The 26,793-nt window shown below is 67.0% G+C and overlaps 9 protein-coding genes across 16 annotated transcripts; 3 read left to right on the top strand and 6 right to left on the bottom strand.

The window, feature by feature from the left end:
- Positions 1-36: 36 nt before the first annotated feature.
- On the bottom strand, positions 37-3,006 carry CRELD1 (cysteine rich with EGF like domains 1). Its single transcript, XM_034065859.1, has 10 exons — positions 2,824-3,006; positions 2,425-2,507; positions 2,223-2,333; positions 2,056-2,147; positions 1,785-1,961; positions 1,617-1,712; positions 1,449-1,532; positions 1,255-1,350; positions 1,004-1,147; positions 37-922 (listed from the first exon to the last, which is right to left on the bottom strand). Exons 1-10 carry the CDS (start codon positions 3,004-3,006, stop codon positions 702-704), a joined length of 1,287 nt encoding a protein of 428 aa, XP_033921750.1. The 3' UTR covers positions 37-701.
- A 778-nt stretch (positions 3,007-3,784) lies between these two features.
- On the bottom strand, positions 3,785-7,755 carry IL17RC (interleukin 17 receptor C). The gene is made up of 17 exons (XM_034065857.1): positions 7,469-7,755; positions 7,377-7,398; positions 6,929-7,275; positions 6,684-6,792; positions 6,568-6,612; positions 6,303-6,442; positions 6,082-6,141; positions 5,930-5,984; positions 5,660-5,844; positions 5,532-5,582; positions 5,403-5,448; positions 5,190-5,302; positions 5,045-5,113; positions 4,909-4,966; positions 4,731-4,826; positions 4,611-4,649; positions 3,785-4,339 (listed from the first exon to the last, which is right to left on the bottom strand). The coding sequence occupies exons 1-17, from the start codon at positions 7,550-7,552 to the stop codon at positions 3,792-3,794; spliced, it is 2,067 nt and encodes a 688-aa protein (XP_033921748.1). The 5' UTR covers positions 7,553-7,755; the 3' UTR covers positions 3,785-3,791.
- Positions 7,756-7,882: 127 nt separating this feature from the next.
- Positions 7,883-11,938, bottom strand: IL17RE (interleukin 17 receptor E). Its single transcript, XM_034065858.1, has 16 exons — positions 11,819-11,938; positions 11,718-11,733; positions 11,326-11,481; positions 11,105-11,211; positions 10,900-11,023; positions 10,676-10,815; positions 10,533-10,601; positions 10,379-10,445; positions 10,108-10,295; positions 9,927-9,974; positions 9,798-9,843; positions 9,546-9,694; positions 9,404-9,472; positions 9,267-9,318; positions 9,086-9,187; positions 7,883-8,897 (listed from the first exon to the last, which is right to left on the bottom strand). Exons 1-16 carry the CDS (start codon positions 11,918-11,920, stop codon positions 8,296-8,298), a joined length of 2,037 nt encoding a protein of 678 aa, XP_033921749.1. The 5' UTR covers positions 11,921-11,938; the 3' UTR covers positions 7,883-8,295.
- Positions 11,939-12,111: 173 nt separating this feature from the next.
- JAGN1 (jagunal homolog 1) lies at positions 12,112-13,178 on the bottom strand. The gene is made up of 3 exons (XM_034065861.1): positions 13,027-13,178; positions 12,814-12,911; positions 12,112-12,729 (listed from the first exon to the last, which is right to left on the bottom strand). Exons 2-3 carry the CDS (start codon positions 12,900-12,902, stop codon positions 12,267-12,269), a joined length of 552 nt encoding a protein of 183 aa, XP_033921752.1. The 5' UTR covers positions 12,903-12,911; positions 13,027-13,178; the 3' UTR covers positions 12,112-12,266.
- On the top strand, positions 12,981-16,301 carry RPUSD3 (RNA pseudouridine synthase D3). Its single transcript, XM_034065860.1, is given in 10 exon segments — positions 12,981-13,230; positions 13,439-13,506; positions 13,582-13,626; positions 13,713-13,809; positions 13,878-13,985; positions 14,056-14,209; positions 14,211-14,349; positions 14,425-14,564; positions 14,643-15,878; positions 15,984-16,301. Coding segments are annotated over 9 exon segments (978 nt in total). The 5' UTR covers positions 12,981-13,183; the 3' UTR covers positions 14,823-15,878; positions 15,984-16,301.
- A 717-nt stretch (positions 16,302-17,018) lies between these two features.
- Positions 17,019-18,704, bottom strand: ARPC4 (actin related protein 2/3 complex subunit 4). Its single transcript, XM_031042822.2, has 6 exons — positions 18,474-18,704; positions 18,269-18,387; positions 18,003-18,114; positions 17,836-17,931; positions 17,546-17,716; positions 17,019-17,223 (listed from the first exon to the last, which is right to left on the bottom strand). The coding sequence occupies exons 1-6, from the start codon at positions 18,474-18,476 to the stop codon at positions 17,218-17,220; spliced, it is 507 nt and encodes a 168-aa protein (XP_030898682.1). The 5' UTR covers positions 18,477-18,704; the 3' UTR covers positions 17,019-17,217.
- Positions 18,705-18,843: 139 nt separating this feature from the next.
- On the top strand, positions 18,844-21,151 carry TADA3 (transcriptional adaptor 3). 2 transcript variants are annotated; one of them, XM_005142094.3, is made up of 8 exons: positions 18,850-19,168; positions 19,258-19,508; positions 19,641-19,746; positions 19,889-20,030; positions 20,160-20,263; positions 20,354-20,463; positions 20,570-20,755; positions 20,835-21,151. In XM_005142094.3, the coding sequence occupies exons 1-8, from the start codon at positions 18,962-18,964 to the stop codon at positions 21,025-21,027; spliced, it is 1,299 nt and encodes a 432-aa protein (XP_005142151.1). In that variant the 5' UTR covers positions 18,850-18,961; the 3' UTR covers positions 21,028-21,151. The 2 variants fall into 2 exon arrangements, with proteins under 2 accessions (XP_030898681.2, XP_005142151.1); XM_031042821.2 differs by having other exon boundaries at positions 18,844-19,168; positions 19,889-20,263.
- An 872-nt stretch (positions 21,152-22,023) lies between these two features.
- Positions 22,024-24,761, top strand: CAMK1 (calcium/calmodulin dependent protein kinase I). Its single transcript, XM_034066115.1, has 11 exons — positions 22,024-22,223; positions 22,762-22,893; positions 23,161-23,235; positions 23,303-23,441; positions 23,521-23,647; positions 23,730-23,805; positions 23,900-24,012; positions 24,135-24,213; positions 24,308-24,395; positions 24,474-24,600; positions 24,678-24,761. Exons 1-11 carry the CDS (start codon positions 22,105-22,107, stop codon positions 24,731-24,733), a joined length of 1,131 nt encoding a protein of 376 aa, XP_033922006.1. The 5' UTR covers positions 22,024-22,104; the 3' UTR covers positions 24,734-24,761.
- A 267-nt stretch (positions 24,762-25,028) lies between these two features.
- OGG1 (8-oxoguanine DNA glycosylase) lies at positions 25,029-26,764 on the bottom strand. Of its 7 annotated transcripts, none has more exons than XM_034066112.1 (7): positions 26,611-26,764; positions 26,281-26,510; positions 26,033-26,212; positions 25,780-25,958; positions 25,567-25,672; positions 25,438-25,487; positions 25,029-25,364 (listed from the first exon to the last, which is right to left on the bottom strand). In XM_034066112.1, the coding sequence occupies exons 1-7, from the start codon at positions 26,733-26,735 to the stop codon at positions 25,293-25,295; spliced, it is 942 nt and encodes a 313-aa protein (XP_033922003.1). In that variant the 5' UTR covers positions 26,736-26,764; the 3' UTR covers positions 25,029-25,292. The 7 variants fall into 7 exon arrangements, with proteins under 7 accessions (XP_033922003.1, XP_005142169.3, XP_033922002.1 ...); XM_005142112.3 differs by having other exon boundaries at positions 25,567-25,708; XM_034066111.1 differs by having other exon boundaries at positions 25,567-25,711.
- Positions 26,765-26,793: the final 29 nt, after the last annotated feature.

Consider the following 26,793-nt stretch of genomic DNA (forward strand, 5'->3'; position numbering starts at 1 on the left):
GGCCCCCCCCCCCCCTACCGCCCCGAGCAGCCGAGCTGGGTGTGCAGAGCTTTATTTCCTGAGATATGGACACACAGACGGATGGGCACACCCCGACGGACAAACCACAGACAGATGCAACAGCCACGCTCATGCACAGGGCAGGGGCTCCCCCCGCCAGCATAGCACCCCGTGAGCAGTGAGGGGACCCCAACCCCCGACCCCAGCAGCCTGGGAGGGGAGAGGGGCTCTGCCCAGGGATGTGGGGACAAGGGGTTGGGGGGAGCAGCTCTCCCATGGCTCAGCCCCCACTGCCCCACGGGGAGAGGACACACACACACACAGGGTCGCATGGGGCCAGCAGCATCACCACCCCGGCACCCAGCAGTGCCAGAGCAACCCCGGCCTGCCCCAGATCATCCCACCTGCCACAGTGCCAGGTCCCCCCTCCAGCGCCGTGGGGCTGGGGGCAGCATGCTGTGCCCCTCCTATCCCAGTGCCACACTGCTGGACATAACCACGCCAGCCAGAGCAGGCTGTGCGGGACCCCCAGGGATCAGGTAACCCCGGCTCACTCTGCAGCAGGGGGGGCAAGACCCTACACTAATGTGGGGCTGGGGGACGCATGCAGGGCACAGCACCACTCACAGATGCTACCTCGGCAGCCAGCCCCTGCTGGGGGAGTGCCCCCCACCCCAGGCCTGCACACAAGAGCCCCACGGCTATCTGCCCTTCATGAAGCCATCGAGGACGCGGTCACTGCGGTCAGACAGCCAGTAGCCAGCCATGGCAGCCACGGCGCCGATGAAGATGGCGGTGAAGACCATGTCACCCTTGGCAGCCAGCGTAGCAAGGGCACAGATCATCACCCCAAAGAACATCTGCTGCAGCACCACCACCTCGTCCTCCGTCACGTCATCAAAGAACCCCTTCTCTGGCGCATCTGCAAGGACGGCGCTTGTAGGGGGGCACAAATAAATGGGGAGATCCCCACCTCTCTGCCCCACACTGCGTCAGGCCTTACCGGGGGGCTTGTCCTCCACGCACTGCCCGTCCCGGCGCACGTGGCCGCGGGCACAGACGCAGCGGTAGCTGCCCTCTGTGTTCTCACACACCTCCTGTGCCCCCGTGCACACTGGTTCCTCGGCGCTGGCGCACTCATCCACGTCTGGGGGGAAGGCAGGGATCCGGTAGGGATCCGGCAGGGATCCGGCAGGGATCCGGCAGGGATCGGGCAGTGGGGAAGGGGCAGAGCTGCCTGCAGAACGCACTCACCCAGGCACTTGGCTCCATCCCGCCAATAGCCCTTGTTGCATTTCTTGCAGCGAGCCGGCCCAGCACCCATGCAGCCGATGCAGGCCGTGGAGCAGTCTGATATGGGGAGAGGAGCTGGGGTCAACACCAGAGCCCCCTCCCACCCCAGGCCATGGGGGGTAACCTATAGCCACCTATACCCAAACCTGCCTGACCTCGGCACTCGTAGGAGCCCTCGGTGTTGACGCAGAACTGGTTGGCTCGGCAGTGCGCCATCTCCGTGCCACACTCATCGATGTCTGCGGGACAAGAGGGGGGACACCCCCATCAGCCCCATTCACCCCACAGCCCCCAGCCCGCCTGCTGCCCACCGCAGCCCTCACCGATGCAGCGGTGCTCGTGCAGCACCCAGCCCCTCTTGCAGCGGAGGCAGCTGGAGTCCTCCGGCCCCGTGCAGCGCCCGCACGCCCGGTAGCACTCTGTGACAGGGACAGTGGGTGTGAGAGCCAGGGGGGACCCCACTGTGCACCCCCCTCCATACCCTTACCGACCGGCACACACGAGGTGGCTCTTGTTCCGTGAGGCCTCGTAGAAGCCGTCCCCGCACTCGGCGCAGAAGGGGCCGCCATAGCCGGGGCTGCAGACGCAGAGGCCGGTGCCGCGGCGCGTGCCATCACCGTCGCATCGCCCGTTGCCGCTGCAGGGCTGCTGGGGCCCACCGGCACAGGCTGCACGGGGAGAGAGCAGCCGGGATGGGGGGCAGCATTCCGGAGGGGGGTCCCTCCATCCCGGGTACTGCCCGCTCGGGCCGCAGCTACTCACGCCGGCAGTCAGGGCCGTAGGTGCCAGGCGGGCAGCACAGTGCCAGCGTGTCCATGCACAGCCATTGGAATAAGTCAGGGTGCTGCTGCCGCCTGGGGAGGGGTGCACAGCACTCAGCACCCTGACCCCCCCTGCCCTCCCCTCCGTGTCCCCATCCCCACACTCACTCGTGGAACCACCACTGCTCCACGTGCTCCTCGCTGCGCTCCAGCAGCTGGTGGCAGGAGAAGTCCGAGGGGGCACAGACGCCCTCCAGCACCTCCAGCAGACGGGTCTCGCTGGGGGGACAAGGGGGTCAGCACTGGGATGTGTGCGTCCCCCCCCCAGGGAAACCAAACCCCCCAGACCCCTTTAACACGGGGCACCCACCTGTGCTGGTACTTGGACAACTTCTCCTCCTCCCAGGCCGTGTTGCCCCCACCAAAGCCCTCGTGCTCCGTCCTCTCCAGGCCCTGGGCACACGGGGCAGGGCAGCACGGTGGGGACCCCCTGACAGCCCCCAGCCCCACACAGTCCTCTCCATGCCCCCCTCCCCACTGCAACAAACCACCCCATGGCCATCCCACTCTCTCCCCACCCCAGACCGCAGCCTCCATCCCCCGGAACCCTTCATTCCCTTGGGATGCTATAGGGAGCACAAACACCCCTCCCACGGAGCACCGTCACCCCCTTGCCCCCCCAGCCCGTGCTCCCCGCTTTGCCCCCGCTCCCCCATCACCTCCGGGCTGTGCCCCCCCCGTCACCCCGTACCCGCTCCCCGCCCCGCACCCTGCTGAAGCTGTCGGCCAGGCCGCGGCAGGCCCGGCAGGGCTCGGCCTGCTCCGGCTCCGGCTCCGGGTGCCCACGGGCGGCCCCCAGCAGGACCCCCCCGAGCAGCGCGGCCCCGAGCAGGGCCCCCCCCAGCCGGGCCGACACCGGCACCGGCAGCAGCGCGGCCGCCCGCGGCCCCATCCTGCGCCCCGCCAGCGCCGCTGGCCCCGCCCACTGACTCAGCGACCGCCGCCCCCGCCAATGGCAGCGCGCCCGCGGCCCGCGACCCCCCGCTCACAGCCAATCAGCGCCGCCCGCCGGGCCCCGCCTCCTCCCCGCCTTAAAGGAGCCGCAGCCAAGGGCACCCGCGGGGTAGGGGTAGCGCGGATGGGTCGGGGGCCCCGCACCGGCTCCTCGGGGCGCACCGGTCCCGGTCCTGAGCGGAACCTCAGCCCCCGACCCGCCCGGGCCGGTCTCTATCGCCCCCAGCCAAACCAGTCCCAGGTCACTTTCTCCCATCCAGCCAAACTGGTTCAGCGCCCCCGGATTTGCCCGGTTCATCAGTCCCCATAAGCTGGTCCAGATCCCTCTCATCCCTCCCAGTTCCCCATCATCCCCAATGAGCTGGTCCAGTTCCCTCTCATTTCCCCTCAGATTTGCCCAGTTTCCCATCGTCTCCTCTGAACTGGTCCAGTTCCCTCTCATCTCACCATTACCAGCCCAGTTCCCCACGATCCCCCATTAGCAGGTCCAGTTTCCCCGCGTCTTCCCCAGATTTGCCCTGTTCCATATCATCCCACTCCGAACTGGTCCAGTTCCCCCTCATCCCTCCCCAACTGTCCCAGCTCCCCATCCATTCTTCAACCAACCCATCCCAGACCCACCCCTTTCCCCCAGTTCCCCCCTTCCCTCCCACCACCCCTCCCCAGTCCATCCCATTCCCCATCTCCCCCACACCACCAGGACTGGGCTCCTGCCATCACTGTTTATTCCCCCACCGCCCGCTGCAGCCCCTCGGCCACCGCCGCCACGTACGGCTCCAGCCACCGTCCCCCCCACCGCGGTGCTGCCAGCGCCTGCAGGAACCCCATGGTCTCAGTGGGCAGAGCGAAGGCAGGGGCTGCCCGCAGCACCGGTGGCACCACCGGCACCAGTGCCTCTAGCCGGGCCACCACATAGCGCCCATTGCCGGCCGCCAGCGCCGGCACGGCACAGGACAGCGCCGCAGCGAAGGCCTCGCAGGGTGCTGCGGTGTGGACATCACCGGGGCTGGGGTCAGCGTCCCACTGGTGTGCGGCAGCCACGGCCGCTGGTGAGAGGAGGATGATGATGGTGTCCCCGCCGCGCAGTGCCCGGTGGTGCTGTGCGTGCAGCCAGGGCAGAGGCCCCCAAGCTGCGGCCCCACTGCCGCCTCCCGGTGCTGCCATCACGGACAGCCCCAGCGGCCGCAGGGATGCCAGCAGGGCACAGGCTGCCCGCTCGGCCACCGGCTCCACTGCATGCACCAGCAGCGCCCGTTGGCCGCGCAGTGGGGCTGGGGGACAGCGACAGTGTCTGAACACAGCCCTGGGTAACCCGGACCCAACCTATGGGGGTGCTTGGGGGGCCACCACCCATCCCCTTACCCACCCTAAGGAGCAGTCACAGTGGGAGGTAGGTTGGGAACCCTACTCCCATAGGATTCCCATCCTCTGCTTTGTCCCCCTGCACCCCCAACCCAACCTATGGGGCAGCCATGGTGGGAAGCAAACAGGGGCCAGACCTAATGGGGACCCCCCATCACCCTAGGCTCACCCCACACTCACCCTCAGAGCTGTAATTAACCCCCAGGGACTTCAGCCAGCCTGTGGGGAGGAATGGTGGCGAGGTGAGGTCCTGAGAGGGGGGCTCAGCATGGGAACACTCCCCCCATGGGCATCACTCACCTTTAATGTTCTCCTTCTTCAGCAGGAGCAGGAACAGGAGGCAGGCAGCTCCCAGCAGCACCCCCATCCATGCCAGCACCCAGCGGGCACGCTGGTCTGTGGGGCAGGGATGGTGTCCATGGAGTACCCACGGCACCCACCAGCCCCAGACTGCCCCGGCACAGCCAGGGACACTCACATTGATGTATGGGGCAGGCCCAGAGCGTGACCGCGGTGCTGTTCTCATGGTGCCAGATCTGTGGGCACAGGGACCTGTCACACACTGGGGACACGTCACACACTGGGGATGTGTCCCTGCTGCTGCCCGCACTGACCTGCCTGCACTGTCCCATTGCCACATCCTGCCGCAGCTCCTGCTCCAGCAGCCCCGGCTGTCCCCAGCCCTGCAACACCAGCACGGGGTGAGCCGGCTGTGCCGCGGTGGCACTGCCAGCAGGACAGGGGGGGTCCTGCACTCACCGTGCTGGTGAAGCTGGCAAGGGGAGTGCATGCACCCCCCTCCAGCACGCACAGAGAGCCGTTCCCATGGCGCTCCAGCAGCAGGATGTCATCGGGGCGGCCGGGCAGTGCTCCTGCAGGGGAGACAGGGGCTGGGGGGGATCCAGGGAGGGCTCCTGCCCCACAGCCAGACCCCCGGGGGTGCCCCTGCCCTCCCACCCCATCTCTACTCACGGTCCCGCAGGCACTGGCTCAGCCGGACCTGCCTGTGGCTCCACACCTACCGTAGAGAGCGGGTTAGCAGCACCCAGCGGTGCCCATGGGGCAGCCATAGGGCAGCTGTGGGGCAGAGGGGTGTCTTACTTGCACGCAAAGGTTGGGGTGCGGCTGCAGGCCCCCAAGCTCCTGGGATGCCTGTGGGTGGAAGGGATGCTCCATTAGTGCCACCACAGCCCTCTGGTGCTCCCGGTGGGCCATGGAGCCCCACTCACCTGCTCCATAGCAGAGTACTGCAGGCTGGGCAGTGCTTGGCAGGGCCCGGTGGGTGCTGGTTGCCAGCAGGGAATGAGCTCAGCCAGGAGATCACAGGGGGATGAGAGGGAGCAGGTCAGTGCCTGTGCCTTGGTGTGGAGCACCAGCTGGCTGTGTGCCCACAGCCGCTGCCAGGCCTCGGCATCTGTGGTGGCACCGAACACAAGTGTCACTCCATGGTGTCCCCATGGGTCCCTCTATGCCCCAGCCCAGCCCCATAGCACAGGTACCATGGGAGAAGGGGCACAGGGTGGCCCGCAACGGGTCCTGGGTCTCCAGCCAGACCTGGGAGGGGAGGAAAACAGAGAAGGATTTGGGGTGTCCATGCTGGCCTTGGGATGCTGGATGGGGGGGGACACACGGTGCCCACCCACACACTGACCTGCAGGCAGAGGCAGGGCAGCACCTCCTCGGCTGGCAGGCTGTAGCTCATGTTACTGCTCTGTTACCGGCAACCAGACGTGGGTCACCCCATGGCAAATCCCCCCCGGCAGTGTCACCCAGCCCAGGGTGACACCAGCGCCCTGCCTGTAACACAGACACGGCTCCCCGGGAACAGAGTGGGACAGGGTGAGGGGGAGTCAGGGAAGGGGTCACACTCACCACAGTCACCACACGCCCTGGCCCACCAGTGCCATGGCTTTGGTTGTGGTAGAGCCGGAGGGTGTAGCTGTGCCCTGGCATTGCCCCCTGCACCTCGATGACCACCTCCTTGGGCCCCGGGAAGACCTGCAGCCTGGGTGCTGCGGCACAGGGCACAGCACAGAGCACAGCACCGCAGGGGTCACCCTCACCATCTCCCCCCACATCCATCACCCAGCCCTCCATACAGGACATGCATCAAGGTGTGGGGGTCACCATCACCTACCTTGGCACTGGGGGACAGCACTCTGTGCCACAGGCCACGAGCAGTCTGTGGGGACAGGGTGTCAGCAGGCACAGGGGGGATGGTGCTGCCACATTGGGGTGCATGGGGGGGCTCACCTGGTACCCGCTGCTGCTGGCTCAGCCTCCAATGGCCGTGTGTGGTGTACGCCATGACACGGAGCTCAGAGCCCAGAGGTGCCTCAAAGCACCGGAACGTAACCCAGCCCTGGGCAGGAAAACCACCACTGTGCTGTGGCAATACAGGAACAGGACCTCCACACCACATAGATGCACCGGTGCCAGCACCCACAGTGCCCAGTGCCTGCTGGGAACACCCATCCCTGGTACCCCCACCTCCATACCAGCAACTGCCCAGGCAGCACAGTGCCTATGGGCACCCAGACCTCCACAGCCACGCAGCGGGACGAGGTGTACGTGTGCGCGGCGAGCAGCAGCACCCCACTGGTGTTGTGCTGGGCCGAGGGGTCCCCGTGCTCCGGTGACCCCCGGGCCGCATCACCGCCGTGCTCTGCCGCAGGGATGCGCGGTGCCCCGGTGCCACGGGGCACGGCCAGGCGCAGCCGTGCCTCCAGGCAGGGAGAGCAGGCCCCGGGTCCGGTGCAGCGCAGCGCCGGCTCCAGCCGCAGCCGGGACAGAGCCAGCCCATGGGGAGGTCCCTGCGGCTCCATCCCGCACAGCACATCGGGGTCTGGGGGGGGAGACAGAGGGTGGCCGCGGGTCCATGGGTGCAGGGCTGTGGGTGCATGTCCCATGTCCTGCTGTGCCAGGGGCTTTGGCAGTGACACTTACCCAGGAGGCGGCAGGCGAGGCCCTGGCGGGAGGTGATGGTGAAGCCGGTGCCGCGGGGCCCGGCAGCCCTTGTGCCGGTGCCACCGACCCACCTGCGTGCAGGCCAAGGTGTCGTGGTGGGCACCGCGCCCGCCCGTCACCACCAGCACCAGCACCAGCGGCACCAGCGCACCCATGGCGGGGCCGGGGCCGTGGGGTGCCCCGGCCCCACGCTGTCCTCTCCCCACAGCCCCGCTCCCGGCTCCACGGGCCCCGCGGCCGCCACCGGCTCCTGCTTCCTGCTCCGATCCCGGACACCCGGGTCCTCGCTGGGGCCGCCCCGGGGTGGGGCCTCCCTGATCCCCATGGACGGGATCCAGCGCACGGTGGTTTCAGAACCCAGACCAGCCCGGGAGCCGCACATGGAGCCGTGGTTATGCCATGTCCTGCCCTGTACCCCCTCTTGCCCCCTACCATGCTTCTGAAACACCGGGCACCCCAGCACACGGCATGGATGGACAGCAGGAGAGGGTGAAACGGTGCCTTTATTGCTTCCACCCCAGACACGGTCCTGCTGACAGCAAGAGTAGGGCCAGGCTGTGCCCAGCAGTTGCCCCCCATGCCCCGGGCAGGAGCCCCCCCTGCCACGACTCAGCTTCTTCCATTGCTGTTCCAGCCCTCTCCCGTCTGTGACATCCCGAGGGGCTTCTCAGGTCCTGGTCTTCCCCTGGACCAAATCCCTGTGTGGAAATAAAGCTGCCCCTACCGGGGACAGCACCTCCGCTCCCAGCTCCATGGGCTGGACGCTCATCCTTGTCCACAGCACATCCCATGGCTGGGACCAGCTCCTCCTTGTGCCCGCACGGGCACTGCCGAGCCCTGCCCCTCCACAACGGGGGCCGCCCCCCGCAATGCCCAGCTCAGCCCCAAGCGCTATCCCTCAAGTGCCGGTATCCGCTTCGCTGTGCCGCGGGGGGGGGCTGCCCTCCCTCGCCCCCAGCCGGTGCAGGAGCCCCCCGACCCCTCCCGGGCAGCAGCGGCGGGGGGCGGGGGGGCTGCCCCTTAGGGCTCCCATGAGGCCGGGCAGCTGCCGGGGCAGGCGGTATGTGGGCAGCGGCCGCAGGGGCCGGGGCACATCGCGGGGGCTGCAGAGCCGGCTGAAGTATGCCAGGACCCATCCCCTGCCGCGCCCCGCCGTGCCCAGCTCCCCGTGCAGGCAGGACATGGCCGCCCCGAAGATGTCGTGAGCATCCCCGGGGGGGTCCCCGCCCGCCGCCCCGCCCCGCCAGCGGCGGAAGAGCCGTGCGCTGCCGCGGCTCCAGAGCAGCAGCACGGTGCCCCGCTGCCGGCCCACGGAGCCGCGCTGCCCGTACAGCCAGGGCACGGTCCCTGCCTGCCCCAGGCCGCCCGCTTCCCACAGGTCCAGGCGCACGTCGCAGCCCAGCCCGGCGCGGAGCCGCTCGGCCAGGGCGCACACGAGCCCCAGGTGCTCCTCCGAGTCCGGCGAGTACAGCAGCAGCACCGGGCGAGCTCCGCCGGGACCTGCGGGTGGAGGGGACAGCGGTGACTGCCCTGCCCCGAGCCGCTGCCCAGCCCCTGGGCACACCCGGCATCCCCCAAGAGCATCCTGTGCATCCACTCTGCAGCCCAGGGAGGCAGCAGCCCACGGCACCACAGCCCTATGGGTACCGCGGTTCCCCTGTCCCGCATCCCCCCAGAGTGCCCCTCACCATCATCAGGCCTCCAGGCGCTGCGGCAATTGAGGAGCAGCACAGTCACCACCAGCCCCAGCACCAGCGCCAACCCCAGCAGCCCGAAGTGCCTGCGGGAGACTGGGAGAGAGGCAGTGAGGGAATGGGGGGGTCTGTGCACCCCCAGTGCCCCCCGTGGCTCCCCAGGACCCTCACTCACCATCGGGACAGAGCAGCTGCTTCCGAGCAAAGCGCACGTCCGAGCGCCAGACCTGGGGAAGAGGCTGTGTGAGGAGGGGTCTGGTTGGGGTTGGGGTCCCCCCCATTGTGGGGGTGCTGGTACGGGAGTCACCTCACCAGCACGCAGCTGCCCAGGACCTGCATCGGCAGCAGCAGCGCCAGCTCCCCGGGGGCTGAGCCCTCTGGCTGCAAAGCACAAGAGAAGGGTCAGTGTGGGTCGGTCCCCACCATGTCGTCCCCCCAGCCCCACACCACTCACCTGTGTGACAGTGTAGAGGGGGGGCTCGGGCTCACACTGCCCGCCCCGGCGCTGGCAGAGGGATGCGCTGAAGGCTGCAGGGATGCTGGAGATGAGGCGCAGGTGCAGCTGCAGCCCTCGGGTGCTCACTGAGACGTTCCAGGCGGTCTCTGTGGTCACCGGGAAGAGAAGCAGGGGGTTTGTAGGATGCCCAAAGGGATGAGGGGTGCAAGGGACCCCAGGGCAGGGGTGTCCCCGATCTATAGGGCTCACCTGGCCGGTGGGGACACTCCACGTGGCTGCTGTTCCCATAAGAGAACTGGGGAGAACAGGGATCAGTAAAGGGCTGGGGGAGCCCCAGAGCCTCCCAGCACTGCTGCCCACCTACCCATGGCGGCTTACCCGAAAGCAGAGCTGGGGGTGCACATCCACCTTGTCCAGTGTGTATGCCTGGAATGGGCAGAGAGAGCATCACCATCCCCAGCCTGCACAGCCCATGGGCGCTGCAGCACTTACCCACCATCCTCGGGGGTCCCTGGGGGTCTGGTGGGTGCCCCAGCACCCCAAACCCAGGACCCTTTACCTGGTCCTCCTCACTGGCTGTGGAGTTGGGGATGTCGTGGCACAGCGCAGCCTCAGCCACCACCTCCCTCCAGCACAGGGTGGCGCGGGGGTGCAGGGGGCAGCTGGTGCTCAGCACCATCGCCATCTGGTCCTTGCTGCTGGCGCTGTAGTCGTGGAAGCGCACCGAGGACCACAGCTCGGGGCCATCTGTGAAGGCACCCGGTCAGTGCGGCTGGGGGGGGACACACGGCACCCCCGGACCGGGGTCCCTCCTGCCCATAGGCACTCACAGGCAGCCGGCTGGTCACGGAAGGGGCAGCGCTTGCTGCGTGTGCTATCGTGGTGCGGGAGGGAGGCCTGGGGGAGCAGAGCGGGGGGGGGGGTGTCAGGGCAGGATGAGCCCTCGCTGCACGGACCCAGAGGCCACGGGGATGGGCGACGCACCTCGATGCATAAGCAGGGCACCAGGAACTCGTATGGCAGTGAGACGCGGTGGCCCCCCGGCACCAGCACCTATGGTATAGAGGCAGCATCAATGGAGGGGAGCACAGATCCCAGCCCCGTGTGGTGGGGAATGGAGTCATTACCTGCTGGTGGAAGGGCCAGGGTAGCTCCTCGCACTCCAGGGCGAGCTGATGGCACAGGCGCACCATGAGGGCCGGGCCCTCAGGCACCCACACCTCGATGGCCCTTTCCTCGGGCACCCACGTATGGGTGAAGGCAGGTCCTGCAGAGCAGGCAGGGATCAGCTGGTGCCCGTGTGGGTGTCCCCCCCATCCCTCGAGACCCTCCTGGTCCCCTCCAGCCTCACCGGGCGGCTCAGCAGGGACCAGGTGGCTGCGGTTGAGGGTCCAGCCTCTGTCGGGGATGGTGTGGAGGGAGACAAGGACCTGCCGGCCACTCTCCACCGGGAAGCAGTCGAACTGTACCTGCCACTGCGGGAACCGGGGTGCGGGGAGGTCCGGTGTCAGCGGGACACCGACGCCTCCGCCCCATCCAACCCACCCCGGACTCACCGGTGAGCTGCCCGGTGCCCGGTGCCTCCGCCACACCTGCAGCCAGCTGGCCCGGTTGGAGCCAAGCTCCAGGAAGTTGAGCTGGATCCCGCGGACATCCCCGAGCTCTGCGGGAAACCAGCGTGGGGAGCGGGCACGGGTGGGAGATGAGCCCCCAGCTCCCCTGTACCCCCACATCCCCCCCCCCCCCAACGGCGGGTGCGCGGTGCCCCTGCCCGTACCTGCGGCGGAGAGGGCCAGGCGCACCCGCAGGCAGGGCTGGCAGCGCTGCGAGTGCAGGCACAGGCGGGCCCTGCCCAGCGCCAGGGCGGGTGCGTTCAGCGGCGGCCCGGAGCGGGGCAGGCGGCGGCACCGGGGGCGGCTCAAGGTGCTGTCGGCTGCGGGGAGGGCAGAGAGCGGCGGCCGTGGGCCGGGGTCCGCGTACAACCGGGACCGGGGGTCCATGGCGGAGCGGGTGTTCGGCACACCGGGAACACCGGGAGGGGGGAGCCCCGAGAAGGGAGAACCGCGGGTCAGGGGAACCCCCGCCTCCAGGACCCGGTATCTGCGAGCGGATGGAGCCCCGCGTTCGCAGCCCTGTCCCGATCCCAGACCCGGTCCCGACGCTACTCACCGGTGGCCCAGCACTCCTGCAAGCAAACACACCGGAGTGAGCGCGGTGCCGCCCGCCCCCCGCCTCCCTCCCCACCGCCTCCCCCTTCCCCCGTCGCTCACGAAGTTGGCGGACACCCGGAGGCGGGTGACGGCGGCTCCGGTCCCGGTGAGCGGCGGCAGCAGCAGCAGCGCGGCGGCAGCGAGCAGCACCGAGCGCTCCATGGCCGCTCCGCACCGCTCCGCTCCCTGCCCCGCCCCGGGCCGGCCCCGCCGCATTCCTCCGCCGGCACGTGTGGCTCCGCCGCTCCGCCCGCCCCGTCACCGGGCGGCACAGACACGCGTGGGAGCGCGGAGCTGCTTTATTTCCATACAGAAACACGCGGAGGATCGGGACCCCGCTCCCCAGCACCGGCTCTCCCCCCGGTACATGCGATCCCGGAGCCGTGGCACGGCTCACACATGCACGTTGGTCCAGGGATGGCGGGGGAGCCCGCACCGGAGCCGCGCCAGCGCTGCCCCATAGGGCCCGGCTGCAGAGCTCCATCCCTCACAGACCCCCCATGGCTCCTCATTTCTTCTTCTTCTCCTGCGTGCTGGTGAACCAGGAGTCCAGCAGCTTCTTGCTGTAGTAGAGCTGCCAGCCGTGCACCTGCGCGGCCACCACCACCACCAGGTACATGACGGACACAGCCGAGAAGCCGAAGATGAAGCGGTAAGCTTTGCCGTGCCGGTAGAGCTGCTGCGCCATGGGGAACATCTCCATGGCCCCATAGATGAGCGGAGCCATGGAGAAGAGCCCGGTGCTGATCATGGAGAGCACCAGGTAGCTGATGTTGTTGCGGGGGAAGGAGAGGAGGCCCAGCAGCGAAGGCAGGATGCTGAGCAGGTACGGGTACTCCCACTGGTAGGGCATGGCCACTTGGTCGTGGGGCAGCAGCTTGAGGTGCCCCACGCACATCTGGGCCAGCAGCAGCAGCCAGATGCACACGTGTGTGTAGATCAGCTTCTTGATCTCCGACTTCAGGGTCACGCTGCGGGGGGAGCACAGGGCATCACCGGCTGACCGGGGGGGGCACGGACTGCCGCACGCACACCCGCACCCCCCGGGCACCCACCTCATCTGGTAGTGCGACGCCACCCGCTCCCGGTGCTGGAAGTCGCTGCCGTCGGTGCCGGCGGCGCGGGGCCCCCCGCGGGAAGCCATGGTACTGCCCTAGGGAGGCACAGAGTGAGCGGCACCGGACAGGACCGACACCCCCCCAACACACACACACCGACACCGACACACACACACCACCACACCGGGGGAGACCCCCGCCCCGCCCCACCTGCCGGCGGGACGCTCTGCCCGCACTTCCGCCTTTCTGTAGCCGCAGCCCCGCCGGCACCGGCCGCTGGGTAGGCCGCTCTGCGCTGCGGGAGCCTCGGCTCTATGGTAGGGGCGAGGAGCGCCCCCCTTCGGCTCCGCCCCCGCGCAGTGACGACATGGCGGCCGGGCTGGCGCGCGCGGGGCGGAGAGCGAGAGCCGCGGGGTCAGATTGGGGGGACCCATAACCGGGGGGGAGCCATAACCGGGAGGGGGGTGCTTTAACCGGGGAGGGTGCCCCATAACCGGGGGTTTCCAATAACCCGGGGGGGGGGGGGTTCAACCGCAGGGGGGGTCCCATAACAGGGGGATGTCCCACAACCGGGGAGGGGTGGGGGTGTTCCACTCGTGTCCCCCCTACTCACACCCCACAGATGGAGGCGGCCGCTGGGCCCTGAGGAGACGCTGGGGCTGCTGGAGGCCTCAGTGCGGCACCGGGAAGGTACCAACGGGGAATGCGGGGAGGGGGGGGGGTATCGGAGGGGCGGCCACATCCTGACCCGCATCCCTTCCCCAGGAGCCGTGCTGGCGCTGAGCAAACCCCCCGGCCTGCCTGTGCTGGGTGAGTGCGGGGCGGGGGGTGCGGGAATTGGGGACGGATCGGGTTTGGGGGGCACAGCGTGTGCTGACCCCCCCCCCCTTGCCTAGGGCGGCCCGGGGAGCTGAGCCTGGCCGTGCTGCTGCCGGCGCTGCGGCGGCGCCTGGGGCTCCCCGCCGAGCTCCACGTGGTGAAGGCTCCGTCCAGGTACGGGTGAAGGGGGCTCGGGAGGGGCCGTGCTCCGCTGTGGGGCTCAGGGCTGTCACACCCCACAGGGAATGCTCCGGCCTCACCCTCCTGTCCAGCTGCCAACGCGCCACCGACGAGCTCCAGCGGTTCTTCACCGGTGCTCGCCAGCGAGGCCAGTACCCAGCCACGTACCGGTGAGTCCGCGGGGGTCCCCATGGCACCATGGACGGGTCCTGTCCCCTCCTCACCCCCTTCTCCCCACAGCGCCGTCACCGTGGGGGTCCCGGCAGAGCCGGAGGGCGAGATCCGCACTGGGCTGCGCTGGCAGCAGCAGGGTGACACAGCTGTGGTAAGGCAGTAACCGGGGGGGTTACGGGCACAGCGGGGGTGACCCGGAACGGGGGGGGCTGAAGGCTGTGGTGGTGCCGCAGGTGGTGCCGGTGCCGGCGCCAGGACGCCGGAGCCTGGCCAGGAAGGAGGTGAAGAACACCCTGACACGGTATCGGGTGCTGGGGGCCGCGGGGGGCTGTGCCCTGCTCCAGCTCCAGCCCAGGACAGGTGAGTGATGCCCCGAACCCCTCCCTGTGCCCCCCATCCCGCCATGATCCCACTGCCCTTCCCACTGCCTTCCAGCCTTCCCGGAGCAGCTCCCGGTTCACCTGACACTGCTGCTGTGCCCGGCTCTGGGTGACCACCAGCACTCGTCCCGGGTGGGCAGGGTGCTGGGGGTGCCCTTCCTCCTGCCCCCCGATCCCGCTGCGCCCCACACACAGGTACATGGCCCCGGTGGGTGCTGGCTGGGGGCTCAGCACAGCCCCCAGGGCCCCACTGAGCTGCTGCCCCCATTGCAGGTGCTGGACAAGGCGCTGCTGCAGCGGTTGGGGCTCTCCCCACAGCAGCTCCGGCACCTCCCGCTCCACATCCACCTGCAGGAGCTGGTGCTGCCACAGGGCCCGATCCGTGCCCCACCACCACCCCCATTCCTGCGCACGCTGCAGCGCCTGGGGCTGCCCGGGCACCTGGAGCTGTAGCATCCATGGGGGGGACCCCCAACCCACTGCCTTCTGCCTCCCTATTAAATCCCCACCTCTCAGCACGGTGTCACAGCACCCGTTTCTTCTGGGGACACATCATCATCAAGGTGATGTGACACCAGTGCCTGACCTGGTTCCCACTGCCGGCGTCACCACTGCCACAGCTCTGTCTCACAGCCATGACCGCAGGCAGGAGCAGAGGCGGCTTTTCCTGCCCTGGTTTCTGCCCGCAGCCCCAGTTCCCACTGCATCCTCCCAGCCCACGTGGAGGGTTTTGAAACACGGTCAGTGGGTGTCAATACTGTGTTTTGTCACCCCCAAGGTTGGTGGGGTGGGTGTCCCTGTGCAGTGATGGGGTCTGGTTGAAGTAAGGGGGAAGCGGTTGCTGCCATGCTGCCCCACTTAGGGTGGGCAGGACGCTGTCCCCTCATTCATGGCCTGTTGCAGCTCTTCTGCCTGCCCACGTGTGCTGCTTCATGCCTCCTGCCTGCAGCACAGCTCTGCTGCCCAGGGCAGGCAGGCAGGGTCCTTGGTGGGACTGCAGCTGGCGGAGGGGGTGCCTTGGGCAGGGCACTGGTCCCACAGTGGGGCAGAGTGACTTGAGCCCTCTGGAGCAGGGGTTGTGGCTGTGGTAGTGCCTGGGGGATAGAACCAGAGGAGAAGAAGGAACACAATTGTCCTGGAGGAGCTGGGCTGGATGTGTGCTGCTCCAGCCTGTGGGAGCTGAGTGCTTCTGCCCCTTGGCTTGGGCACCACAGGAGGCTTCGTGTCCTTAAGAGGCTCGGAGGCCACTGGGGACTTGGGCATCACAGGAGGCTTGGTGTCCGTAAGTGACTTGGAGACCACAGGAAGTGTAGGTGACAGAGGTGACCTGCACCACAGCATCCCCAGTGTCTCCAGGCTCTTGCCTGGTGGTGAAGGCTCCAATGCCATTGAAGTGGTTCACCACCTACAGCAGCTGAAAGTGGACATCTTCACTCTGGCTGGTCCAGATGAAGGTCGGTGTCTGGTCCCACACCACGGAGGACTGCAGGAGGGACAGAGGGGACTGGGGTGAGCTGTGGAGCCCCCATCCCACCCTCACCCCCCAGCCCAGGCTGTGCCCTGCAGGGTCCAGCCCTGGCCCTCACCACTAACCATGATGTGGATGCCATCAAGGTCCTCATCAGACCAGTGGGCATCCTCCTCCTCAGGAGGCTCCAGGATCTCCACTGAGGGCTGAGCCCAACAGGATGCTGACCCTGCCTCTGGACCCAGCGCTGCCTCCCACTGCTCATCACCACTGTCTTCCTCATGCAGCAGCTTCCAAGGGTCCTGCTGCTGCCCCAAGTGGGTGCCCACCCTGACAGTGTTGGAGAACTTCTCCACCCAGCCCCATGCCCGTAGCATGTTGCGGATGACGGGGTAGGGGCCCCGCACCATGAAGATCTGGGGAGGGATGCAAGTGCTCAGCCATAAATACAGTGAACAAACGTACATGGCATGTTGTAAGGGGTGTGTGTAATCGGGCCCCACCTTGACGACCTCCTCCATGTGCTGTCTGGTCCTCAGCAGCTCCATGGTGACCAAGCATGCACCAGGTCAGAGAGCTTCGTGCTGGGGTCCCGGATGCTCAACCCCCAGGGGTGCCTCATGGGGCCCAAAGGCCCCACTCAGCCCCCAGCAACACCAGGACCATCACTCACTGTGGCAGTCCCCCCCCCACCAAACCCGGCTGGGGGGGTCTGTGTGCCAACGAGAGGGTGATTCCTTTGCATCCCCAGGGACCAAGCACATCCCCCCTCCACCTGGGGGCTGAGGTGGGGTCCAGCACATGGAACCCCACAAACCTGCACCAGCCCTGGCCACTGCACTGGCCCCACTGCCCCAAAGGGGTACAAACCCCAGCACCCAGTGTCATGTGTGTCACCCCCATCCTCCCAGACCCCTTTCTCGAGACACCCCCAATCCTCAAACTCGTGCCCCACATCCCGACCCCGTTCAACCCCATTTATCCCCCCTTTTAAGGCCACCCCCCGCCGCTCCTCCCACCACAGGTCCTGCCCCCACCGTCGGGACCGCCCTCTCCATTTGCGGTTGCTATGGAGCTCCATAAGGAGCCGGGCATCCCACAGCCCCGGAGTGGGGGTTCCACGGCTCTGTCCCCCCCGTCCCGCCCCTCTGCGGCGAGAGGAAAGAGCCCGAGGCAGCGGCTACAGCAAACGAGACCGTTTATAAAACACGACGAGACACGGGCACGGCCGCGGCCGCTCTGCCGCAAGCGGGCGCTGCTCCCGGCACGGCCCCCCCGGCACGGTGAGGGGCAGGCAGGGCCCGGCCCGGCCCGGCCATCCTCTATGGGGAGCGGGAGCAGGCACAAGCGTTGGGGAGCCACGGGGTCCTGCACCACGGCCTAGAACTGCAAGGCAAGAGGAGAAGAGAGGCGGCTGTGAGCCCATGTGTGTGCCCCAGCACACCGGGGCTGCGTCCTTGGTGGCTGCTGCCCCCCCTCAGTGTGCTCTGGGAATCCCAAACCCAGCACTTCCCACATAAAGCGGGTACGAGCATCCCCCCACCTGAGCATCCCCCCAGCCTGTCCCCAAGAGGGTCTTGGGCACACTGGCACTGCTGTTCCCATAGGTGGGACTCTTGGCATTAGGACCACACTGGTTTGGAGCCCCACAGCCCGCTCCCAAAATCCCAACCCGAGGGATTCGCCTCCTCCCGTTCCCGAGCCTCACGTTCTTGAGGAATTCCTCCGCCACGATGCGGGCCCTGGCGTTGACAGACAGCTTCATCTCGCTGATCTCCTTGTCGATTTCCTCCATGAAGTGGATGACAAAATCCACCAGCTTGTGCTTGTACATCTGCTCCGTGTGGAAGTTTGTGATCAAGAAGCTGATGTCGTAGCCCTGGGGAAGACAGAAGCGCCCTAGGGATGAACACCCGGGACACCAACCATGCATCCTCACATCCATCACTGGAGACCCCCCCCCGGTGCTGGGAGCTCGGCCCCATCCCAGCCCCTCACCTCCACAGGCTTCCTGCGCAGGATGAAGAAGTTCTCGGCCCTCATCATCATGAAGCGCATGAATTTGTGGCACAAGATCTTCTCGATCTCATCGGCCTGGGGAGGCGGAAGGGAAGTAAGAGGGAAGCAAGAGGGGCCTGAAGCTTCCCCCTGCGGCCAAACCTCACCTGCTTCACCGCGATGCTGACGCGCACGGAGTTAATGGAGCCCTCGATGAGCACCTTCTCCTTCTCGTTCCTGCTGATGATCACCGGCTGCAACAGCAGCTCCTTGCTGCTCCTGCGAGCAGAGGAACGGCAGCGCTGACTCACAAGCAGCGGGGATGGGGGGGCTCAGACCCGCACGGGGACGGGTGGCCGCGGGGAGGCTCCTTCCTTCCCGCTGCTATGGGATGCTCGGAGGCCCCCGTGCCCAGCCCCGCTCCCCGCCGTACCTGACCTCCACCTCGGGCTTGTTGTGCCGCTCCACCACCTGCGAGGAGAAGTTCTCGAGGCACAGCGCGGCCTGCAGCGTGGCACGCACCGCGTTCAGGTACGGGCGCAGCGTGGCGGTCTGCGGGGACACGGCGGCATCAGCACCGGTACCGGTACCGGCCCCCCCCGCCCCGCCGGCCCCCGGCCCGCTGCCCCCCGCCCTACCATGGTGGCTGCTGCGGTCCGGTCCCGCCAGGCGGAAGTAGCCGGTCACCTCTTCCCCGATGCGCGGCAGCTCCCACTGCTGGCGGGAGGGGGTGACGGGTGTCTGCTCCCCGGCCCTGTCCCGAGCTGAGGGCTCGGGAGGGGTTAGTGAAGCCTCACCGAGGCACAGAGCGGGGGTGCGGCGGGGATGAGGCCGCGCTGGAGAACGGGAGCGGCAGAGACGTCCCGCAGCCGGATCCCGGACCGCTTCACCACCCCCCTCCGCTGGGCTTGGTACGCCCCTGTCAGCGCTTCCATATTAGGGAAGCGAGATGGAAAGGGGGCAGGGCCAATGAGCTGTGGGCATTGGGCGTGGCTGAGCCAATCGCAGAGGGCGAGGGGCGGGGCGAGCGCCACAGACGGTGGCCGGAAGGGGCGAGCGGCCCCGCAGCCTCTCGCTCCGCTCCGGTATCCCCCCGGTTCCGCCATAGCCCCCGGTGCCCGCCGCCATGTCCGAGCTGAAGGACTGCCCGCTGCAGTTCCACGACTTCAAGTCTGTGGACCACGGGAAGGTTTGTCCCCGGTACACGGCAGTGCTGGCCCGCTCCGAGGACGACGGCATCGGCATCGAGGAGCTGGACACGCTGCAGCTGGAGCTGGAGACGCTGCTCTCCTCCGCCAGCCGCCGCCTCCGGGTGCTGGAGGCCGAGACTCAGGTGCCGTGGGGATGCTCCTCATCCCGGTCCTTCAGCTGCCTGCATCCGTCCCAGTCCGCACCCGACCGGGGGTATCCCTCTCTTTGCAGATCCTGACGGATTGGCAGGATAAGAAGGGCGACCGGCGGTTTCTGAAGCTGAGCAAAGAGCACGATGTGGGCACCTCTGTCAAACACGGGAAGCCCAAAAAGCAGAAGCTGGAGGGCAAAGGGGGGCACGGGACCGGGCCTGGCCCCGGCAGGCCCAAATCAAAGAACCTGCAGCCCAAGATCCAGGAATATGAGTTCCAGGATGATCCCATTGACGTGCCCCGCATTCCCAAAAATGATGCTCCAAACAGGTATGGGGGTGTTGGGGATGCAGCTCCCGGCGTGAGGGCTGGCTCCAGGAAAGAGGTGCCTGGAGGGAAGGGGTGCGCCAGCTCCCACGGGATCCCCTGGGGCTCTCCATCACAGCTCATCCATCCCAACAGGTTCTGGGCATCGGTGGAGCCGTACTGTGCCGACCTCACCAATGAGGAGGTCAGAGTCCTGGAGGAGCTGCTCAAGCCGCCAGAGGATGAGGCTGAGCATTACAAGGTGAAACCCCCCAAGCCCATTTCCTACCTTCCCTTTTCCCTGCTCCTTCCTGCACCTCACAGCCAGCGTTCCTGCCTGGAATGATGCCACGGTGCTGATGAGGCAGGAGGCCCTGGGAGCTGTGCGAGCTCTGCTCCTGCAGATCCCGCCCCTGGGGAAGCATTATTCCCAGCGCTGGGCCCAGGAGGACCTGCTGGAGGAGCAGAAGGATGGAGCCCGGGCTGCAGCCGCTGCTGACAAGAAGAAAGGTGTTCTGGGGCCCCTGACCGAGCTGGACACCAAAGGTGCTGCTGTCCCCAAACCTGACAGTGCCTGGAAGGGTTGGGAGCATCCACCCCAAGCCCTGGGGGTGACGGGTGCCCTGCTCCGCTGCTCACCTCTGTTTGGGGCTTTTCCCTCTTGCTTCCTCCCAGATGTCGATGCTCTCTTGAAGAAGTCAGAAGCCCAGCATGAGCAGCCAGAGGATGGGTGTCCCTTTGGGCCCCTGACACAGCGTCTCCTGCAAGCTCTCGTGGAGGTGAGTGGGCTCCATGGGGCTGTGCCGTGTCCATACGGGGCAGTGCCAGCACGCTTCAGCCCTCTGACCACTTCATGCTCTGCTCACCAGGAGAACATCATCTCCCCCGTCGAGGACTCCCCCATCCCCGAGATCGCCGGCAAGGACTCGGGAGCTGACGGTGCTGGAACGTCTCCCCGCAGCCAGAACAAGCCCTTCAGGTGAGCGGGTGAGCTGGGCCCGGGGCTCGGTGCCTTCCCTGCCCGGTGATGAGTGCTGGGGAGCGAAGCAGCGCGATGGGAGCAGCATCCACCCTGCACCCCGCAGTGTCCCGCACACCAAGTCCCTGGAGGGACGCATCAAGGAGGAGCTGGTGGCCCAGGGCCTGCTGGAGTCGGAGGACCGGCCGGCAGAGGACTCGGAGGATGAGGTCCTGGCAGAGCTGCGCAAGAGGCAGGCAGAGCTCAAGGCTCTCAGCGCCCACAACCGCGCCAAGAAGCACGAGCTGCTGCGGTGAGAGCGGGCAGGGATTGGGGTGCAGGGGGTTGCTGACAAGCGGGAAGGTGTAGATGTGACACCCCTGTGTCTGTAGGCTGGCCAAGGAGGAGCTGCACAGGCAGGAGCTGCGGCAGCGTGTTCGCATGGCTGACAACGAGGTGATGGATGCCTTCCGCAAGATCATGGCAGCCCGGCAGAAGAAGCGAACGCCTACCAAGAAGGAGAAGGACCAGGCTTGGAAGACCCTGAAGGAGCGGGAGAGCATCCTCAAGCTGCTGGATGGGTAATGGGGGCTGAGGATACCCCCAGGGCATGGACTTCAGCAGCCAGGGGTGGTGGCTGTGTCCCTGTCACCTGCAGGATGCCAGCCTGCCTGTGCTCACCGTGCAGTGTGGGACAGAGGGGTGCAGCCTCCAGGTGGCTACCTGACATGGGGCTGTCACCCACCCAGGAGACTTGAGGGTACCCCCCTCAACCGGTAGCTTCCACTCCTGTGTCCCTCTGTTATTCAGGGAGGGTGACACCAACCAGGTCACCGCAAGGGATGGACATTGATGGTGGCTGGTGTGCAGTCCCCACAGTCCCTTATCCCTCCCCACAGCCCTGGGGGGCTTATCCTAACCCCTCAGTTGGGGTGTGGGACAGGAAGGGACACACTGGGGTGCTATCCGGGCTCCCCATGTACTGTTGTTTTCTACTACCGTGTAGAAATAAAGGCAGCTCTGGTGTAAGCAATGGTGTGATGGCTCTGGGACATTTGGCGTGGGGGGGGAGGTTGCCATAGGGTGGGAATGGTGGGGTCCTGCTTATACTGGGTTCAACGCGAAGGGAAAACACAATCCAAAGTCCCCAACCCCTCCCCACACCCCCATGTGATGGGAATTGGGGGGGGGGGGGTCCCCAAACCCACGTGTCCATGTGTGTCCCCCCCCAACTCCCGCGCCGCCAAACTCCCGCGTAGCCGCGCGCGTCCGCGCCAAACCCGGCCCTTCCCATTGGGTGGCCACACCCCCGTTCCCCGTGACGTCAGCGCTGGGAGGTGCCACCACCACCGGGGGCCCGGGGCCACCGCAGAGACGTCGGTAAGGGGTGAAGCGACGGTGTTGAGAGGGGGGAAACGGGAGGAAACGCTTTATTATGGGGACTCCCAAAAGCACCCAAAAACGTTGCTTGGGGCCCTCCCGGTGCCCGCCCCCCCCGCGCACCGCCCACCGGGCGGTGCGCGGGGCGGGCGGGCACCGGGAGGGGCCCAACGCGTCTTTCCCCCCCAAAACACCCCAAACTCCGTTATCCCCATCACTACCACCCATGGACCACATCCCTTCATCACCCCCCGTTGTCCCCGCACTGACCTCGGTGGTGTCATGGATAGGACACGGGTGTCCCCACGGGGCATCATGCCGCTGGGGCGGGATGGATCCAGCTGGAAGAAGAGGACTGAGGATATCCGTCGGATCTATGAGTTCCGGGAGGTGCTGGGCACGTGAGTTGTGGGAATGGTGTGGGAAAAGCAGGGGATGTTACAGTGATACAGGTTGTGGTGGTGGAATAACAGCAGGTCCAATGCTGGACCAAATGCCGTTTGGGAATGGGATGGAAGGGGATGGGCAGGGGGTTGTGGTGCTGTCTGACACCTCCCTTGTGTGCTGGTGGCAGTGGCTATCCCACCAAGGATCCCCATGCTGGTGGCACAAGGGTGCCCGATGCACTATAAGGCTCTTACATTGGATTAGCAAGTTAATTCCGGCAAGGCTTAGGGAATGCCGGCAGCCACCTTCCCACCTGAGCCTGCTCTCATCCTTTGGGATGGTGCTTCCCGAACCCATCCCCATCACTACTCACCCTCAGCCTTATCCTGCCTGATAAGGGGCCAGTGCAGCCGCAGCGGGAGGGATGCCGGGTGCTCCATCCCTGCCTGTCCCGTGTCCCGTTCCCTTTCCTCCTATAAATAGCCGGTCTTTCTCCCCGTTGCCATGGCCCCCGCGGCTGCTCTGGCCACGCTCACCCCTCGCTCCCCATAGGGGGGCCTTCTCCGAGGTGGTCCTGGCGGAGGAGAAAGCGACGAGGAAGCTTGTGGCCATCAAGTGCATCACCAAGAAGGCGCTGGAGGGGAAGGAGACCAGCATCGAGAACGAGATCGCCGTCCTGCACAAGTGAGGGCTGGCCCAGCACCGGGAATGGGGTGTCCCAGCACCGGGGTTAGGGGGGGTCCTGCTCTGTGTCCCCCTCCCCATCACCCAGTGTGACTCCCCCCTTCCCAGCACCCATCACTGTGCTGTTCGCGGTGCCCAAAATAGCTGTTGGCGCGTGATGCCCTGCGGCACCGAGCCCGGATGCTCTCTATATGGTGGGGGCCGTGGTTGGGGGGCAGTCAAGAGCCCACTCACCCCCCCTTTATCGTATATCTCCTCCCCCCCCAGGATCAAGCACCCCAACATCGTGGCCTTGGATGACATCTATGAGAGCAGCACCCACCTCTACCTCATCATGCAGCTGTGAGTGACGATGGGGGGCACAGGGGGGGTCCAGAGGGGTCCATGCTGACCATGCTGCCCCCCATAGGGTCTCGGGGGGGGAGCTCTTTGACCGCATCGTGGAGAAGGGTTTCTACACCGAGCGGGACGCCAGTGCCCTGATCCGGCAGATCCTCGATGCCGTCAAGTACCTGCACGACATGGGCATCGTCCACCGCGACCTGAAGGTGAGCAGCTGGGGGGGACACACACAGAACCCCCCATGGACCCCACTGTGACCCTCTCCTGACCCCCCCCTCCCCGCAGCCCGAGAACCTGCTCTATTACAGCATGGACGAGGACTCCAAGATCATGATCAGTGACTTCGGGCTGTCCAAGATCGAGGGCTGTGGCAGTGTCATGTCCACGGCCTGCGGCACCCCCGGCTATGTGGGTGAGCGCCCGGGTGTGGGGCTGGGGTGTCCCCCCCACCCAGGATTGGGGTCCCCCATCACCCCTGCTGTGCCCCCCTGCAGCTCCCGAGGTACTGGCACAGAAGCCCTACAGCAAGGCAGTGGATTGCTGGTCCATCGGGGTCATTGCATACATCCTGTATGTGCCTCCCATCCTGCCCCACACCCCTCCATGGGGTCCAGTACCGCCAGAGACACCCAGTGATGGTGTCCCCATCCCTGCTGCCCCCCAGGCTCTGCGGTTACCCCCCGTTCTATGATGAGAACGATGCCAAACTCTTTGAGCAGATCCTGCGGGCAGAGTATGAGTTTGATTCACCCTATTGGGATGACATCTCGGATTCGGGTGAGTGGAACACCAGGATGGAGGGAACACAAGGATGGAGGGGTGGGGACACCCGTCTGGTGTCATGGCACCAGGGTAGCAGCAGCCGCAGGTGCTCATGGCTGCTCCATGCCCCATCCCAGCCAAAGACTTCATCCAGCACCTGATGGAGAAGGACCCCTGCAAGCGCTTCACCTGCGAGCAAGCCCTGCAGCATCCCTGGTAAAGGGGATACCCATCACTGTCTGCTCCCCATAACTCACCCCACATCAGCCATGGGGCAGGGGAGGCCCCACTGACCCCTGTCCCGCCCCAGGATCGCCGGGGACACGGCTCTGGACAAGAACATCCACCAGTCGGTGAGCGAGCAGATCAAGAAGAACTTCGCAAAGAGCAAGTGGAAGGTGAGCACTGGGTGCTGGGGGGCTATGGGGGTGCCCAGGGCCCCCCACAGCAGGTGAGGGACACTGTGGGGTTGGCAGCAAGCCTTCTATGCCACGGCCGTGGTGAGGCACATGAGGAAGCTGCAGCTGGGAACCAGCCAGGAGGGCCCTGCGCAGACAGCACCAACCAGCGCCTGCGAGCGGCCGGGGGGGGGCACCAGCAACGGTGAGCCCTGACCCCCCCATCCCATCGTGTCCCCACTGGGGCTGCTGCCGGGCTCTGACCCCCAGCTCCTCCCCCAGGGTCGCACCACGGGCGCCTGTCCCCGAGCAGAGCCCAGCATCAGCCCCAGCACTGAGCACGGCCCCACACGGACACAACCTGGGGGCTGGGGGGGGGGGCCCTCCTATGGGCACTGTGTGGGGTGGGGAGCAGAGGGGGACACTGTGGGGACACCCAGCCCTGCTCCCCCGAGCTGTGTGGGGCTGCCCCACACTGCAGGCTCACAGCAGAGCTCTGCACTGGGGCAGCCCCCAGGAGCGTGTGTGTCCCCCCCGACCCCGGCTTGGGGCTGTCCTGGGTCCCCCATCACACCCCCCCCATCACCCCACACCTGCCCCGGCACTGCCCCACACCCCAGCATGATCAAGGAGTTTTCCAAATGGATGTTTCTATTTTAATGCTTGTAATAAAACAAGAGGCCAACGCTGCCTGGCTCTGCCCTGCCCGGGGGGGGCACACAGCCCTGACCCCCTCCCCATCAGCCTCACTGCCCAGGGCAGCAGCTCCCCCCCATGCACACAGCGGGCAGGGGACAAACACCCCAGGCAGCAGTGACCCCCCCATAGCCGCTGATGGGGGGCTCTGTCCCTCCTGGGGTGTCCCTAAGGGGTCCCATCACCATGGCAGTCCTGCCTTCAGCTCTCCTTGTCCCGATCCTGGCTCACAACCGGCTCCCGGCCCTTGTGAAGGTCAGCGCAGAAGAGGACCTGGTGTGGGGAGGGATGGGGTGAGCTGTGGGGTGAGAGCTGAGCCCTGGGGTGCCCGGGGTTGGGTACTCACCGCCTGCGCCCACCCGGCGCGGGGACCCCACAGCCCCCGGAAGAAGTCGCCTGTGGATAGAGGATGAGCACCGGGAGCATCATCCCCATGCCGGGGGTGGCACACGTGGGGCTCTGGCGCTGCCCTCACCGATCTCCTGGTGTGCCCGTGGGGTGATGCTGCGGCCGCCCAGCTCCATGCCATAGCGCTGCCGTGCGATGCGCCACACGTGGGTATCCACCGGCACCGCCTCCGCCTTGTCCAGCGCCATCAGGCACACGCAGTCAGCGACCTGCTGCCAACCACACCATCACCCCCGTTCCCAACCCCTGCTCTGCATCCCGGCCCCATCCCCGTACCCACCTTGGTGCCCACACCGGGTAGGGTGCACAGCACCTTCCTGGCCTCGGCGTAGGGTGCGGTGCGGAGCTGGTGCAGCCCCTCGACGCCGAGCCCCTCGGTGATGGCGCGAGCAGTGCCGCTGACGAACTTGGCTCGGTAGCCAAAGCCCAGCGCCCGCAGCCGGGCCTCAGCATCATCGCCTGGTGGGGACATTGGGGGACATGAGGGGTGGATGCCATAAGGCCATGGGGACAGCGGTGCGGTGACACCAGACCTGCGAGTGCTGCGAGCGACGGGAAGGCGTGGAAGGGCTGAGCATCGAGGTGGCAGAGGTGGCGGCCGAAGGCTCGGCAGAGCCGCTCTATCATGGCGGTGATGCGGGAGATGTGGTTGTTGGAGGTGCAGATGAACGAGAGGAGGCACTCGACGGGGTCCTGCCGCAGCACCCGCACCCCTGGCGGAGGGACGGGGTAAGGGGGCTCCCGGTGGGCGCTGTGGGTGCCCCCCGTGGGGTCACCTCACCTGGGAAGTCTTTGGCCGCCTCTCGGAAGAGGGGGTCCGCGGCCCCCCAGGAGCGGTACAGGTCCCGCAGCCCCACATCCAGCTGGAAGTACTCCCGCAGGAGCCGGTCCGTGTCCGCGCCCGCCTCCCCGCCGTACACCGTGTACCAGAGCCGGTCCCGCTCCTGCCGCAGCGTCCACACGGTGTCCCCCAGCACCCCCGTCCAGGCCCCGGGGCTGCTCTCCCTCCATCTGCCGCACACCGGGGTGGGGGTAACGTCGGGGCCGGCCCAGAGGCCGCGGGGATGGGCACGGGGGGGGTGCGGCACAAACCGCGGCCCGCTGAGCTCACCGGAACGTCTGCCCCGACGGCAGCACCAGCTCCAGCCGCAGCTCGGCCGCCGGGCAGGGCAGCGCCCGCCACAGAGCGGGGCTCACCGAGGGGGTGTCCCGGAGCTTCATCCGCCTGCCCCGCATCGTGGGACTGCCCTCCGCGCCGGCGCCGCTTTAGCCCCACACTTCCGTTCCCAACCCG

Source organism: Melopsittacus undulatus, chromosome 9, assembly GCF_012275295.1.
Source record: "Melopsittacus undulatus isolate bMelUnd1 chromosome 9, bMelUnd1.mat.Z, whole genome shotgun sequence".
NCBI lineage: Eukaryota > Metazoa > Chordata > Aves > Psittaciformes > Psittaculidae > Melopsittacus > Melopsittacus undulatus.